Source organism: Peromyscus leucopus, chromosome 3, assembly GCF_004664715.2.
Source record: "Peromyscus leucopus breed LL Stock chromosome 3, UCI_PerLeu_2.1, whole genome shotgun sequence".
Taxonomy (NCBI): Eukaryota; Metazoa; Chordata; class Mammalia; order Rodentia; family Cricetidae; genus Peromyscus; species Peromyscus leucopus.
The window spans coordinates 127,491,918-127,509,890 of record NC_051065.1 but is presented as its reverse complement, the minus strand read 5'-3'; the positions used below and the strand labels follow the sequence as shown (position 1 = coordinate 127,509,890).

Below are 17,973 nucleotides of genomic sequence, written 5' to 3'. Positions count from 1 at the left end.
AGGGGAGCCCAGTTGTCCACACCTTACTCCAACTGACAAGAAGGGTGAAATCAGAGGTTGGCTGATTTATATCTGAAGTCTCAAATTCTGTTTCTAGTTATGGATAAACTGACAGGCTAATGTTTTCTTTTGTTTTTTCTGTTCTGATATCTATTATTTCAGCAGTGATAGCCTCACCTTCTACACAATGCAAATGTCTATGTACAAATTAAATTATTTAGTTTTTAATTTGTATTATTAATAATATATAATTAATACTAAGGTACACAAATATAATTAAGGTTCTTATTTGATGTCTCATAAGTAAAGATAAACAAGGACACTTGTGTAATAAATTTATGTGAAGAGGGAAAGCACATAGTAATTCACTAAAGTAATTTTATTAATCTGTGATAGCAAATACAACTATAAATATATAAATATAAACTTTTCTACTGACATTGCAGTAGTATCAGATTACAGTAATTAAAAATATTTTCTTTGGTCAAATGACCCCAGGCTGGTGGTAGTGTCTAGCTGAGTAACATGTTGTATGCTATTGGAACACTGGAAAATTCATGGAATTAGTAAGACAGACATGTCTATATGCATAATACTTTCTTATAAAACAGTTAAATAAAAACTTGGCTTTGGTAGAGAGTATTATTATGGTAGAATGATTCTCACTAAACCACGTGGAAATGATTACTTTATAGTGTCCTCCAAGAGCCCGGAAAAGAGCGTGTTCAGTTCACTCCCACCCAAATATCCAAATGTCACTTCTTACCTCTGTCTACATATTCTTGGTCCAAAGATTAAAAAAACAGATAGAAAGAAATGGGAAATGACACATAAATTCTATATGGCAAGCTGTACACCATCTATCTCTCTGTGCTCTAGAAATCTATCATATTATGTAACAGGTAGAAGAGAATGTTTGTTATTTTGGGCACAACTCTGCCTGGCTCTTCACTTTCTTAAATTGATCATTTAGTCAATGATCAGTTTATGAATAACATCTACTTCTTCAAATAATATGGTTTCATGCTGAATATGTTTTCTTGAGAAACAAAATGAGCCAAACACAGAGGTGTAGACGAATTTTTACACATTCATGACGATTCTGTAATTATCTTGGCTGATTATATAATAACATTAGCTTATTTTAAAAGCAAAGAGTACAATCTTAGGTCATCCTAAGGATGGGATGGAGGGAAATGGAGATGGGAGTGAGCTAGAGGGAATGAATTGCATAGCACCTTTGGGATGGGGAAGAACAAGGACCAGATCACACAGAAACATGGAGATGGGGATGAGCAAGGACTGGATTCGTGAATTAATGTGACAGCTCAGCCCCTAAGAAACCCAGAGAAGTTATTTGGTAACTTTCACAACCCTCTGCTCACAAATGTTCCTTCTGTACACTTTCCTTCACTGGTGGTAACTGAGAATTTGTTTTTTTTTTAATATTTGATCAACTGGGAGCTTTGGAATACTGTCCAACATTTGAAGATTATGATAAAATCAAGGTCAGAAACACTGAAAACACAGAATCGATTATATTGTCTCATCTTGGTAGTCCTTAAAAGTTGGTTAACTAATTTATTTATTTCCAATAAATATTGGCCACTCATCTATTCATTCACTTATTAGTCATTTATTAAAAATATTTATAGACTCCCTATGATGTCCCAGGTATGTAACTATCAATCACTATCCTCAATAACTATATATATGGTAGTATAGGAGATAATTACAGCTAAGACACCAGAATATAAAATACTGAGTTAGAAACAAATTGGAAGTTACAGGCAGTGCTTTAGATATTGACTGTGTAGATACAATAACATTTATGAGATTTCTGACCATTTTTTCATCAATTTGATGATTTATCTTTTCTTCATATCCATTACAGATGTACCATGCCTAAAAGTGTCACAGAGTCCATTCAAAATTTTATTTTTGTTTTTGTTTAAATTACTTCTATAAATCTTTCATTGGCTTCTTGGCATTATACTTTCAGCTTGTTCATTCTACATTTAAAACTAACATGTCACAAGGCATTCTCTTGCTCTAATATACTAAAGTTTGTTGAAAAAAATCTCACCCATGCCTTTTATAAGCTTATAGGATTTTCTCATATAAAAGGAGCCCAATTTTAGACCTTATTTTTTGTCTAGCAGTCTTTTCTCCCCCACTCCTAAGTCATTTGATAGAAAGTACTTCTTAAATTCTACTGAACATAATTTAATCTTTTGGGATGATTTAGAACCCACTTTCAGGTGTTAACAATGGCTGGGTCTTTTTTTTTTTTTCAGTAATGGGAGGTCTGGTACAGAGAGAACATTAAACCTGATGAAATGGACATCAGAACTGGGTCACACTACAAGTGCTACTTAAATCAATGTGTTCCTCATATTTTTGTTTTTCTCTCTAAATTAAATCATGTACAAATGATACTCTAGTTAACATAGATTCATATCAAACCAGAATTCACTATATAAACATGGATAAAAGCATATAGTTAACTATATTTATACTTAGTACATCTGAATTCCATTAGATACAAAGTTAAGCAATGTACTTACGTTAGCAGCACCAAGAAGTATGAGTGTTGGCCCCAAACCAATGGTGTATATTGATCTGAGCATGACAGACACAAGGAATGGCCGGATACCCACAGGCTTGGAGAAGAAAAACAGCACAGATGTGCAGATGGCCACTGCTATCCAGAGGAGGACGGAGAACAGTGGGGAGAGTGTGCCTGGAAAAGATGGAGGGGTTACTCATCACCAAAAACACAGACAGGAAACACTCAACTCTTATATGTGAACAAAGCCATGGTGCACTGAATCTAAAAACAACCTAGTCAATGCTCTACCACAAGGAAACATTTCAGAATGCATTACTCTTCAGTATATTTCCAGAAGACTTGTGCATTGATTTCAGGATAGTCAATTGTTATGGGATAATATTTTTGTATACTCTAAGGATGTGTCTCTGCCTAAGGCACCTTCTGATTGGTTTAATAAAGAACTGAATGGTCAATAGCTAGGCAGGGGAGAATAGGTGAGATTTCCAGGGAGAGAGAAGAACTCTGGGAAGAAGAGAGGTGGAGATGCCAGTGAGATACAGAGCAAGTCAGAAATACAGAATGGGAGAGAGGTAAAAGCCAAGCGGCAGGATATAGATTAATAGAAGCAGGTTAATTTGAGTTATAAGAGCTAGTTGGGAATAAGCCCAAAATAAAGGCCAAGCTTTCATAATTATTAATAAGTCTCAGTGTCATTATTGGGGGGCTGGTGGTCCCAACAAGAAAGTCCCTACCTGAATTGGATAGACCATGATACCTGATCATGGACTTCTTCCAGTTTCCAAAACAGGGAACTAAATAAACATTTGCCTTATGAAATACCCAGAATCAGGTATTTTATTATAGCAATATTTTTGATGCTATAACAGCTCCCAAATAAACAGTGATTAAAAGAAGGTTATGGAGCTGGAGAGCTGGCTCAATAGTTAAGAGCACCTGCTGCTCTTCCAGAGGTCCTGAGTTCAATTCCCAGCAATACCATAGTGACTCACAACTGTCTGTAACTCTAGTCCTAGGGTATCCAACACCCTCCTTTGGCCTCCACAGGCACCAGCTATGTACATGGTGCATGGACACACATGCAGGCAAAACACCCACACACATGAAATAAATAAATAAATAAAATGTAAATGATTTTTAAAGAGTGGGAAGAGAGAGCTCATCTTCCTCCTCATCAAAATGGATAGCCTCCTTGCATTTATTTTGATATTGGATTATATGTGCTCTGCCTAGCAACAGCAAGCCCAGTCACCCTCGGCCTTGACTTGACAGCTCTCCCAGAGCAGCACAGGAGGGAGCCTTTGACATTCCAATGTGTGTGTAGACTCTCAGATCTCCACTAAAACCCAGACGCTGCAAGGGTGTGGAGCAGCCCTAGTGTGTCTTGCAGCAATAAATCGATACTTGTTTATCAAGTAGACAAAATATGCTCAGGGAGTTCATACTGAGCAAGTAACTGAATATTTATTAATCCCCAGGTGGTGCAGCTGCACCTGGCTTCCTGCATGGGCTCTGGACATCCAAAGTCAGATCCTCATCCCTGTGTGGCAGTCACTCTGCTGACCAGGCCATTGGCTCATCCCCCAGCTTTGTTCTTTAAAAAAAAATTATTTTATATGTTCTTCATATATGTGCACAAGTAAGTGGTGTGCGTGCGTGCGTGCGTGCGTGCGTGCGTGCGTGCGTGCGTGCGTGTGTGTGTGTGTGTGTGTGTGTGTGTGTGTGTGTAGATGCCAACTGAGGCCAGAAGGAGATGTTGGATTCCTTGGGGTGGGTTATAGGCGTTTGTGTACCACTCTATGTGGTGCTAAGGCCCAACTCTGCTCAGATAACAGAGCAAAGCATTCTCTTAATCGCTAAGATGTCTCTCCAGCATCCCTAGCTTTGCTTTTCAGTATGCATTAAAATTAACAACATCTTCATGGGACATTTTATAACGTTCTGTCCATCATGTGACTCATCAAGCCGATTCATAAATAAAGTCTGGTATGATATTCTGGAAGGCTGAGATTTGGCACAAATACTCATTCTACATATTGTCCCCAGTGCCAGGTGATTTAGCCACCTTTACTTTGCCTCAGATGTGTAGTTTGCTGGGCTCTCCCTTTGATAGACCAGAAGTGCAGCCATGCATCTAATTCTGGGTGTTTTGTCAATTTTACAAGTAACTTGTGAACTGTCTAGCATGAGACCTTGCACACAGCTTACTGTTAGGTTCATCTGTGTGGAATGAGAAAAGAAGATGAACAGTTAGTTATTTAATGTGGTTAACTGATGATGAAGTCTGGAACCATCTGTGAGAACCATCAGGTTAGCCCTGGCCTGATGATTCATGCTTTGGAAAAACAATAAAAACTCCCTGGCACTCCAGAGGTGCTCCAGAGACAGGTGCTCTCAGCAGGATGGTGACTCATGCCTGTATCCAAACACTTAGGAAGCTGAAGCAGAAAGACTGCTGTGAGTTCAAGGCTGGCCTGCACTACATAGTGAATTCTAGGTCAACCTGGGCTACTCAGTGAGACCCTGTCTCTCAAACAAATAACCAAAACCAAAGCAACACAAAGCACTATAGCTAATCCTTACCCACCAAGTGGAAACTCTTTCTCTTAATATTTTGCATATTTCTATTAAGTTTTTTTTATAATAAGTCTGTATTATATTTAATGGGAAGGTATTTTTTAGGAATTCCTCTATACTTTCCAAGATCTTAGATCTTTTGTAAAAGAAAATTTAGACAGTCAAATTGGATTTCAATTCTACTCTTGTCTCAGAGCCCTGCCTCAGGTTGACTTGTTCATGGCTTCTTATCCAACACAGTTGCTTCTCACTCCTCATCCTTCCCTGGGCCTGGGCTTCTGGTGCAGACTCATTTGACTTTGGTTTTCTACACCCAGGTCCAGACAAAGTCGACATCCGTCCATAAATCCCTTGTTGCTCCTTGGTCTTGTGCTTTTCTCATTTCTTGGTCCTTTAACTAGATCATGAGATCCTTGAGGACGAAACAGCTTACTAATCTTAGCATCTCCCATCCTAGCATGGTGCCTAGCACACAGTGGTATCCATCAATGCTTGTGAAACTGAATGAATTGAATTCAACTTGAAGAATCCTACTTTCCTTAGCAAAAATGACTGTGAGGAAGAATTATACTCAAATTGTGAAAGAAAAATCCTCCCTCTATATTTTAAAATGACATTCTATCTTGGGATAAAAAAGTTCTTCACTGACGAGTCTTCTTAGTCAGGTCAGTTGGCATGGCTGGAGGTGGCCCTAGCGTCAACAGACTCCACAAAGGCCTGGCAGTTAAAGGGGAGTCTCCATCTGAAGTCAAGGTGGATGGGGTCTCTCGGGTGCTCATCAGAGAGGCAACATCTCCCTTGAATCCCTTTGTGCCATCATCCCAAGTGAAGGATGTTGTTCTCTAAACTAATGTTGTAACCCACATGTGAGCAAGACAGTTGAGCACAAGACACTCCGAAGAGCCCGGGGGACACCTCACCATTCACTGTACCTGGAGGAAGAACAGCCCGTGCCTCTGCTGGCCCCTTGCCAGATGGCTCTGTGACTCTAAAGTGGCTTGTAGTGGGGTCCAGGGTGTGTTAACAGAGGTCCATCTCTGGCCCAAAATTTTCAGGTGATTTCACGATTACCTTCCCTGTCCAAAATGATGCCACCAAAGGAATAGGTAGAACCCTTTTTTATTTTTTAAATTTTACTTCAAACCTCCTTAACACTCAAGCAATAGTTGTAAAAATAATGGATAAACCATCATGCAGACCCTTCATCTAGATCTGAATATCAATACTTTGCATGATGACCACCATGGTAGTTAACACCAGGAATAACACTGTCATCCACTCCACCCCTCTGTCTCTTCATTTGAACAGTTCCTAATCTTTGTCTTTGGTAAGCTTGGTAGCCGTGTGGAGCACTGGCCAGTCACTTTGTAGAATGTCTCTCCTTTGGGGTGTTCTAAATTTTCTTCCATTCATCCCCGTCTGTCCACTGCCACATGTTCTTCTCAGGCCATTGTGTCAGGAGGCACATGATGTGGCTGTGTCTCACTCATGATTACTTAGTGGCTTCTCCGTGGTACGGTTGCTCCTTCCCCCTCTGTAACTAGTTAAGTATATGATGGGTAGATGCTGAAACTGTGATATGTTTGTGTTTTTCTTCATAGCTACCCCTTCCTTTTAGTATCCATTGAGGACTACAACTGGCCAAATGGTGACAAGCAATTCCCATCCCTCTAAATGCGCTTAACTGGACACCAGCATACAGAGTACCCTCTTCTTACTCTTCCTGCAGACCCTGGCTTAGTTTTGTTCCGTGTCTTATACTGTATTGCTGTTGACAATTATTTTTTCTCAAAATTTTCTCAGATCTGTCTGCTGGGAGACCTTTCTAATTGGACCCTATCATTTTGTATGTTCCCATCATTTCAAGGCACTTCCTAGAAGAATTTTCATTTTCATGCAACCCATCTTTAGTCCATTTCAGAGTAAGCCTGGAGAGCAGTTGCTCAGCCTGACTGAAAAACTTCGGCATGGAGAACGGTCACCAGCACTCAGCAGTTTCCTTCCCTGGACAACCTCGCAGCCACGAGCATCTACCAAGTGGAGCCATAGCCTCAGTCTTCCCAGCTATGCAGTGTGTGGCTGAGGCAGAGATTGCACGAACCTCCATCAAGACTTTAACCTTATTCATAAGTTGTCAGAAGATAACGCACCCAAACTGTAATCATGTAACTCAGGCTCATCCCGGGGTTCTATACTGCCCACATTCTCATGCTCTGCCTTCCCTCTAGGAAGCACACCCACACTCTAATAGCCTAACACTGAACACCCATCTTGCTACTACCATTGACTCAGGAGTCCTTTTCAAGAGTGGTGTTTGCATCTGTCCCAGGCGCCAGGCTCCATGAAGCCTGGGTTCTGTGCTTTCCAACCTCATGTGAGTTAGATCTGCTTCCTTCGGAGGCTGGAATCTCCTCTGGGCTTTCCTTGTTTGTCAGTCAAATGAAAGCGTGGTGTTAGACAATTGCCAGATCTGCCTCCACCTTGAAGATTCTATGCCTCTCTTTACTCTGAGTGGTCTGAGTGCAGGTGACATGATTTATCATTTTATGGTGGAGCTTCTCCTCTCAAGAGTAGTGTCCCTCTGTATCAAGATCTCATTACCAGAGAAGCCCAGACCCGGGCAGAGAAAGGTGTTCTCACTTCCACCCACACGGAGGACACACGCGTGCTTGCTGCCTTTCTCCCGCTGTGCAGTCACACATCTGCCCTACTGTCTGAGATCCCGTCTCAGATGAGCTTTCCTAAACACAGCAAGCTCTACCTGTGTCAGCGCAAACCGCGGCCAGCACGAAGACGTTGACACCTGTGGGACCTGACGTAGGAATGGGAAAATAAGTTGCTCTCGGGCTCCCATCTCTTCTCTTTGCCTCCAGTTCATCTGAAATTTGCTTCCTATCTGTTGCTGCTATGGTACCATCTCTCACGCCCCACCCCCACCCCGCCTCGACTGCAGTGAAGACATTTACCTCATAATAACTGCTCTTTGTTAAACAGTCAGGACACCACTCTACGTGCCCTGCTGACGGCATCTCATCAACCTAGCATCCTACAAGCAAAGGTGCTCTGAGGGTGCTTGTAGGTTATTATTTGCTGATTTCTCTCATCTTGGTCTTCACCTCATTCTAAAGTGACTCTCCTCACGTGTATCCCACACCTGTAACCAATTTTTCCAAAGCAATTTGCCAAACCTAAACAAAACGTTTCTGAAAGCCCCACCCGATTTCTATAGAATTTCCCACTTCCCATCGAATTTCCCCCATCTTGGCCTTTGTAAAAACTCATGCATTACCAATTTAGCAACACCAATTTCATAGTCAATATCCTTCATTATCCACTATTACAGTCTGTCTTATGCTGTGTATTTCTAAGACTAAGATTATGAATATTATAAATGCACAGTATTATAGAATCAAAATGTATATTTTACAGATGTGTTCATTCCAAACCCCTCAGACAAGATGGAAAGTAAAATGTAATTGTTACTATTTCATCAAAATGCTTGGGCATAAGACACACTTACATCATTGAGATAAGACAATATAAAACACGTTCCGTCACACCAATTAGGTTGAAAGACAAGCATGCCACTTCATTTTCCAGTAGTTACCTCTAATAGTCGTGCTATGTATGAGCTTTCTGTAAAACAGCCCTTCTACTGGCCACAGTTTTCTGTCTACTCTACTTAATATGTCTACACGTGCAATAAATACAGAAACTATTTAATGAGAACTAAGCGTCTTGGTTTTAAAGCTGCAGAGAGTTGGTGGCTGGAATCTGGGCTTTCTCAGGTGTCATCATGTGCAGAAACAGAACCACTTGCCTTCATCACCATCATCCCCAAACGGGTAGAAGAGAGCCACAGCCAGGTTGATGAACACGGCCAGGTTGAAGGAGATGCTGCCCCAGAGGGAGATGTGCCTGGAGAACCAGAACAGGGCAGGGTTGTCTAGGAAGCAACAGGTAAAGGGTGAGAATGGTCAACATATGCCACAGTCCACACGAGCCCCGCTAAGCTAAGAGTGTGCGCGACGTGTCCGTGAACGCCACAGAGGCGCATCTGAAGTGACTTGTCTACTTGTGGAAAGCTTGTTGTAAGATTCCAGACCGGGAAGGCATTTTCTACCTTGTTCCTTTTCCATCCTTCAATAGTGTCGGCAAAGGTGATTCTGCAGTAAATCCCTTGAATCTGGCCCATGCAGATTAGGGAGAAGGCAGCTAGTGGTCTGGGGCCCCTTTTACCGAAGGCCATATGTGTATACGTGCTGCAGGAGTTGGTAATACTAATGGGCAAACTGATCTTATCCTATGAAGTCAAGTCATAAAAGTCAGGGCTGCAGACCCAGGTGTGCCCCCACTGGAAATGCTCATACACTCAGTTACCTGATGTTGTAGAATATTATTACTTCAAGGTGTGTTACTTTTGTTTATGCTCTGGAACGTTTGTTTAATGATACAAAGATGTGTTTGATGAAATAAAATTCACCTGCGGTCAGAAGGCTGCATCGGCAACTAGCAGACAGGGAATGGTGAGGAGGAGCCAGGTGAGAAAGGGTTTATAAGGAGGGGCGGGCGAGGAGAAGCACAGGGACTTTTTGGAGGACTGGAGCAAGGAGAGGAGGTGAGCGACTTGCTATTCAGCCTCTCTGAAGAGTAGAATTCCACCTTAACCTTTGAATCTTGAGTTCTTTAGAGGGAGAGGGGTTTAGTTAAGTTCCCTTCATAGCTTTGCAGGAGTTGGAGCCGAGGGAACAGATTTCCCTCCAGCTGTGCAGTCCTTGTGGCCTAACTAACTGCTGTTGGTAGCAGCAGAGCTGCAGCTGCTGAGTCAGACAGCTGTGGCTTAAAAGGCAGCAACCGTTAAAAAAAGGATGACCCCTGAACCCCTGAACCCCTGAGCGCCACAGCACAGCTAGGGAGATGTGACTTACGTGAGCCAGTGTGCTTTCTCAGGCCTGAAACCTCGGCATCTGAGAGGTTGAGGCAGAAAGACGGCTATGAGTTTGGAAGAAAAGGGGAATCTCCAGAAGAGGGAATCCATGTCTGTCATCAAAAATGAATTATTGACTGGAAATCCAATTCTCCCCACTTCTAAATAACTGAGCAAATATGTAGGGAGGCTTGGAGAGGAGCTAAACTGTCAGCCTACTCTGGGTGCCGAGTGGCTCCTTCGGGTCTTGTCTATTATTCCACTTGTAACACCTTGACATAGGATTAAAGTATTGGAGGAGATGGCGGTGGCTTTGTTCATAACCCCATTTGGAAGGTGGAAGCAGGAAGACCAGTGTTGAAGGTCAGCCTTAGCTACAGAGTGAGTTTGAAGCCAGCCTGGGCTACATGAAACCCTGTCTCAAATCAAACAACCTAAGAGATGAAGACCTTGCAATTCAGGCCTGGAGAGCTGGCTGGGCAGTGGAGAGCATTTACTGCTCTTGCAGAGGATCCAGTTCCCACCAGGTAACAATGGCCTGTAACCCCAGATCCATGGCACATGACACCCACTTCTGGCCTCTGCAGCACTAGACACATGTGCACAAACCCACAATAAGCATGCATATACATATATACATACTTAAAAATTAGAATTAAAACCTTAAAGATAAAATATCAGTCAGTGAGATGAAGCATATAAAAGTGAAAATCATGTACTTTTTGGATCTCCCCCAAACCCCATCTGGGCTGTTACTAACAATCTGCCTCCTCCTGAGTTCATGTCATTTTCCTCATCTAGGAGTGGACATTCCACAGAGGGAGAGGCTGGGATGAGAAGGGCATCTCCCTGGGCAATGGATCATGAACTGCAGTTATCTGCACACCATCGCTCCTTTATCTACAAGACCACAAAATCATTAAATTCTGCCATTACCCTTGTGATCAACTGCTTCTAAAATCTAAAATACAAATGTCCACTGGGAATTATTTTAAGGTTTGTTTTTTATTAAAAAATATTTGTCATAAAACAGATCCCAGAGTCATAGTTATCAAATTAACTTAGAATTAATTTGAGTTTGTTATTCAATTAATTTTACATGAAGAAAAATTAATGTTTTTCAAATATCTCATAAAAACTTTTAATATTCCATATGTATTAGATGCCCACATTTTTTTTCTGAGTTTTATGTGGTAAAATTCTAAAGAGCAAAAGTGTTGTAGAAAACTAAACCTGCATGACATCATCTTATACCCAAAGGAGCCTTGCCCAGCTCTGCTCACACTCCTGTCTCAGTAAAGAGCCTAGAAAATTGAATGGTAAAGTATAGGTAACACACATGCCTGCCTGTCTGGGAAAGCCTCCAGAGACAAGAAAGATCTAATGTCAAGAGGTCCTCAATCCCCCCTCAATTTTTGTTATTTAAGAAAACAACCTAATATGATTTAAAAATTTAAAATTAAAAAATATTTCAAACTTCAGATTCATGAATCTGAAGACTCACACAGAGTCACAGATGGAAGGGAGGGGAGGAGAAGGGGGAGGGGGGAGGGAGGAGGTGAAGAGGAGTGGCGAGGGGAAACCTATCTAATCACAGGACACTGAGTGGGAGGCACTGATGCAGATGTCGCCCCAGGCCATGCACTGACAGTTGAGGGCAAGGACTCAATGCAGGGCTTCACACCTGCAGCCACCTAGCAGCACAACAGTGCAGCTGCAGCCTTGCAGCTCAGAAGACATTAAAAAGCAGGCTCAGCAGCTGCAGGCCATCTAATTAACCTGGGTTTTCCACATCCACTGAGCTGTAGAGGCTCAGCTCCAGCGACAGCAGGGCGTACACTCTTCAGCCTGCAAGTGACTTCAAGGACATTAAACTGACAGGAAACCCAAATCATGATTTAGATAAGCTGGGAGGGCCTCTGCATCTCACACTCACTTCTGATCTTCTTCTGCCATTTCATCTCGTTGTAGAGGTCCTCTGTCTGCTGGAAGAAGTCGTTCACCTTGCTTCCCTGCTCATCCCTCTCTGTGGTGTTGAACACGCGGTACTTGGACTCCCGAGTGAGGAACTCGCAGATGTTGGGGACGGGGAAGACAATCTGCTCCATCGTCCTGTCCTGCCGCACAATCTGGAAATGATCGGCATTTGTTTTCAGCCATTGGCACACCTCAGTCTTGGACTTGATTTTGAACTTCCTTTTTCTTAATGACTACATTTTGTTCTTTGACAATTTCATACATGCATATAATACATTTTGGACACCACCACTGCCACCCCATTATCCCCTTCCGCCCCTGATGCCTGCTTCTTCCTTACAGATCTCTTTCCTGTTTTCATTACTCTCTGGTTGGGGTTTGTTCCCCCACAGATTTTGAGTAGAGCCCTCTGCGTGACTTCCAGGTTTGAACTATCCAGAATCACCTGGTGGGCTCACTAGTGGATATACAACTGGATTCCACGCCTCCCTAGTTTTTGGTTTTAGGATGTTTCCTAGTTGCCTCTAATTGCCAATTTGACACAGCCCAGAGTCATCTGGAAGGAAGGCTCTGTTGAGGAACCCCCTCCATCTGACTGGCCTGTGGGTATCTTGATTATTAATTGATGTAAGAGGATCAAGCCCACCATGCCAGCACCATCCCTAGGCAGGTGGTCTTGGAATGTGTAAGAACGCTAGCTAAGCATAAGCCCAGGAAGCCTGCAGACAACATTCTTTCACAGCGTCTAGTTCAGGTTCCTGCTGTAATGTCTCCCAGTGCTATACTATGACCTGCAGATGGAGACCAAATAAATCCTTTCCTCCCCAGGTTGGTTGTGGCAAGACTGTTTTATCATGGGAACAGACATGAAACTAGGACAATGAGTTTATGAATGATAATCCAATTATGAAAGAAAATGAACCAGCTGAGTGACCTTGAACCTAGTTCTTAAGAATTTGTGCCCTGTTCTCCCTAAGAGGGGCTGTGGGAAACAGGTAACACACTTGGTAGCTAGCACTGTGTGTTCTGAGTTCTCTATATAGAGAGAGGTATTTTATCTCTATAGTGTTTCCTACCTACAGTTTGGTGGTTTGGATGAGCAATGCCCCTCATGAGCTTGTGTATTTGAACGCTTGGTCCCCAGTTGGTGGCAGTTTGGGGAGGTTGTAGAACCTTTTGGAGGTGCAGCCATGCTGGAGAAGTGTGTCACTGGGGGTGGCTTTGGGGGGGGTGTGTTATAGCCTTGCTTTCTCTCCCTAACCCTCCTGAATATGAATACAAACTGACGAGCCAGCATCAGGCTAGGCCACAGTGCCATGCCTCCCTGGCTGACAGACTCTCCCTCTAGAACCTTGAGCCAAAACAAACTCTCTCCCCTCTAAGCTGGTTTTGATCCTGGAACTGGAGGTGTGGGTGGCTGTGAGCTGCCCCATGGGTGCTGGGGCCCGAATACAGGCCTCTGTGGCAGCAGCAGGTGTTCTTAACTACTGGGTCATCTCTCAGCCCCTTTGTGTGCTAACTTTAAAAAAACAATTAGAATATCAATTGTACTAACTACTTAGATATCTTTGGTATGGTAGGCAACCACATGAAAAGAATTTTAAAAGGTTTACTTGCTCTAACAGTGTCAAGAATTTTTAAAAAATTCTTAGGGCTTACTAAAGAAAAAAGCTGTGATTAGATAAGCCAAAATATTCAGTCCCTGCATAACATGACATGTTTAATTCTGGTTGTCACATTTTACAAAGAGCAATGACAAACCAGAGAAACTGCTGAAGGAAATGCATTAACTGGAGGAAGCCAAATATGGTTAATTTTCCCCCAGATTATTCAACAAATGCTTACTCAGTCATTAGCTAAGAGCACTGTGGTACTGAAAGTGAAGAAAACATGAGGATCCCAATATAGAAGGAATTGGATTTAGAGCCATGATGTTATTTAAATGTTAGTATTAAGGAGTGAGGAGATGGCATGATAGTTAAGACACTTGCCATGCAAATATGAGGCCAGAGCTCGGATCTCCACAAACACACTAAGCGCTGGGTGGGTGTGCCAGCCTCCCTGTAATTCCAGCCTCAGAAGGCAGAGCCAGGGGATCCTTGGAGCAGGCTGTTTAGCAAGACTGGCTGTGTCAGTGGACTCTGGGTTCAACTGAGCAAGCCTGCCTCTGTGAATAAGGTCAGCCTTGGGCCTGCTCCTGTGCAAATGAACATGACCACACACATATGCGCGCGCACACACACACACACACACACACACACACACACACACACACACACACACACACACACCACACACCCCTAAGCTATCACCCCAAGGGGAGCAAACACTGGAAATGGTGGATAATTACAATGGTCTACTATGACCTCTTTACAGATATGTAGTCTTTCCAGTGACCAACTGATTAAAATTGAATGTGCTTTCTTTTGAAGAAGCGAGACTCGTGAGAGGAGCTGAAAGTGAGATTTGGATCATGGGAAATTCTTTCTTGGATGGTGATTAGGCGTAAGCCCCTTCACATTTCCCAGGGTCCTTAAACTGATCACAAGCTATTGTTCTCATCATCACATGGGTTCTCGCCAGTCTAATCTGACACAAGCTGCTGCGGCATGTTGCTGTTTACATATGTGAGCACAAGGTCAACTTTTGACATGAAGTGATATTGCTTAATAATGCTCAAAGATTTGGCAAAAATAAATAATAAAGCATAGAAAGTACCCACCATAGAGCAATGCTGCCTCTGATATATTCTGCTAAAACCAAAACCATCTCCCAGAATGAATGAATGTGCTATCATAAATCAGAAGTGACATCTCCCAGAATGAATGAATGTGCTATCTTAAGTCAGGAGTGACATCTCCCAGAATAAATGAATGTGCTATCATAAATCTGGAGTGACAAGTATCCACCACTCTACTCACTTCTCCCTGATTAGTTCTGCCAAGAAGCATCAAAAGATATCCCAGCTAGAAGTGACAGCCAGATGGGTCCCTGGAACACCTGATCTGCCATCAGACATTAGGTCAAGTCTCATTTGTGGGGCAAGGAGAGGGTAGCTATCAGGCAACCAAAGTGCAAACAGCTAAATTTTGAGGATATGATACCAATATGAAAATTCTGTTAGTGCTGCCCATGTTCTCCTCACTTTCACATACTTCTACTTCGCTTTTTTTTTTTTTTTTTTTTTTTTAAGCAAGGTCTTACTGCGTAGCTCTGGCTGGCCTGGAACTTGCTAAACCAGACTGAGCTGGAACTTACAGAGATCTGCCTGCCCCTGTCTCCTAAGTGCTGGGAGTAAAGAAGCCTCCACGGGTTTAAGGCACAGATTCTCTAATAATTATGTTGTCTCAAAAATGTCACTGCTCTCCCTGATCGCTTCTGTGACCCAAATGAGAGAAAAAATTTACTCTCTCCATTTCAAAAACATCAGACGAGTTCCGGTGAGAGAAAAGACTTCACCAGATGGACACCTGGTTTCTACACACGTCTCTTAGGCATCAGCTTGTCAGACAGACTTTTCCACTTAAATCATCAAGTATTATTTCACAGTTCTGAGAAAAGTCATGGAAATGGCCTCAGATATAAGTAAACACATTATTTCACAGTTGGGCCCATTCTAAAAATAACAAGCAGGTACCTCGATCTGTGCGGTGTGATTGGCGTAATACTTCAAGGCTTCGTCCCCTTCTTCAGGATCGGATCCAGGTTTGAGCATCTGCTGTAGTAGTTTATTGTGTCGGGCCAACTGCAGGGAAGAGAATGAAAGGGTTAATGTCTCTTCCCTTCTCTAGGGATGAGACTTTGAAGTTACTCTGTCCATTTGTGCTTGTGTCTTTCATAGTCCTGGGTTGACAGTAGTTAGCCACATTCCAGAAAGGTATGTCTACATTTGAAAAGCACAAATAATCCATGCATAAGACTCAGTCGTTCAGTTGGGCAGTGGTGGTACATGCCTTTAATCCCAGCACTAGGGGAGGCAAGGCAGGCGGATCTCTGAGTTCAAGGCCAGCGTGGTCTACAGAGCAAGTTCCAGGACAGCCAGGGCTACACAGAGAAACTCTGTCTTGAAAAACCACACACACACACACACACACACACACACACACACACACACAATCAGTCACTCACATTTGTTGGATAATCCCTATCTTCAATGAATGTATGGTTGTGCCAAAGAGAAGAAATGTTGACAGTGGCATGGAGGAGGTGAAATTCCTTGAGATGCCTTTAAACCACACATGCATGTAAATGAATGTGACCCGAAAGGCAGTGGGCAGTAGAAATAATACAAAGGCTATCTTCCTGTAGACACATAACTAGGGCTCTGTGTTACAGAAGGCTTTCTCTTACTGTACCGAATCCCAGCCCTACAATAGCAGTTTTTATTAACCTATACTTCTGCACATTACCAGGTCAAAACTGGTGCTTTATGGGCACAGATTTCAATTTCACTGTATTTGAACTGGGCATTTAAAAACCAACAATCTCATGATAAATAATTTCTTTTCATGTGTACATGTATGTATGTATTTGTGTGGAGGTCAAAGGTCAACATCAGGTGGGCCTCTATTGTTCTCCAACTCATTTGTGAGGACAGGATCTCTCAGAAAGTGTAGAGCTCACCAACTGGCCAGGCTGGCTGGCCAGAAACCTCCAGGGAACCTACTGTATCCACTCAGCACTAGGATGCTTAACTGTGTATGTGAGTACTGGGTGTCTGAACTCAGTTCCTCATTGCTATGGTGCCTAGCTGTATACATGAGTACTGGGTGTCTGAACTCAGTTCCTCATGCATACCAGCTGAGCACTTCTCCACCCTATCTGTAAGTCATTGGAAGCTGCTTTCTGTCAGTCAGTAGAAGTGATCTTTCTCATTTAAACACTGAAGGTAATTGTTGGGTATTTCTCTCACTCTATAGATAATTAATACACATTCCCTTTGAATATCATTTTTATAGATGACTGGAGCAGTTCCTGAAACCTTGCAATGTCCTTAACCTTTCCAATGCAAATGTTCTATTTGTGCCCCAAGTTCCCTGGGGCTTCTAATGAGTATCATGTGTCACATGAACCCACCACTCCTGGAGGGGTCTGGCTCCCCCTGCAAGGCTTTTAAGTACAAAATCTCATTAGATCCTACTCAGAAATCCTGGGGTAGACACTCTCATCCTTCCATTTTACAAATAAAGAAACTGAGGCACAGGGAGTGTGAATGTGCCTATAATCACAAAGGTGGTCAGTACTGACTTCAGACAGTTCAGCTGCAGAGTCAGTATTTTGTTGGTGTTACAAGGCTGTAAACATATCATCGTGTTTTCCATAAAGTCTTAATATAAATGGGACCATAAAGAATCAACACCAATTCAAGCAATAATCCAGACCTATAAAAGCAAGTCAACCTCCTAGGAAGTGAAAGTTTGATCAATTAAATATTCATTCCACTAACTCCAGAACAAATCATTTTTGAAATGATTATTTTAGAACTGCCTTTCAGGGTCATTTATGGACCATGCCAAAAAAAAAAAAATGATGTCTTGTTTTACTTACATTTTATATTCAACTAAATGTGAGTTATACAGATTTTTATGATCATCCTGAGTCATGAAACTTGCTTTGACTTGTGGGTGTTTCTCAAAGTCTAAATGAATTAAAAAGGAAGTTGCTGTAATCCCTGGGCATCTTAACAACGGGCAAGAAGTGGGCAGTTCTAGGTTGGCACTGACATGATTCATAAGCTGGGCTCAGGAAGAAGAGGTAAGGGCATGCTATGGCTTTGAACCTGAGTCCTCCAACAGCTTATGCTGAAGCTGGAGGTTCAATGGGAAGGTGAGGGAAACTTTAGGAGGCGGGGCATATAGAAGGACATTGGGTCATTGGGGATGTGCCCTTGAAGAGTATATTGAACTCTCTGCCTCTCCTT

General features: G+C 42.5%; 1 protein-coding gene across 2 annotated transcripts in view; it reads right to left on the bottom strand.

Annotated features, from left to right (window-relative positions):
• The window catches only part of Itpr2 (inositol 1,4,5-trisphosphate receptor type 2), a 423,811-nt gene that overhangs the window by 79,332 nt on the left and 326,506 nt on the right, over window positions 1–17,973 (bottom strand). For both annotated transcript variants that reach the window (XM_028891637.2, XM_028891638.2), the window contains 4 exons: window positions 15,691–15,798; window positions 12,013–12,205; window positions 8,970–9,095; window positions 2,568–2,743 (listed from right to left, as the gene is read on the bottom strand). In XM_028891637.2, coding sequence (XP_028747470.1) covers window positions 2,568–2,743; window positions 8,970–9,095; window positions 12,013–12,205; window positions 15,691–15,798 — 603 coding nt within the window. The remainder of the gene's footprint in view (window positions 1–2,567; window positions 2,744–8,969; window positions 9,096–12,012; window positions 12,206–15,690; window positions 15,799–17,973) is intronic.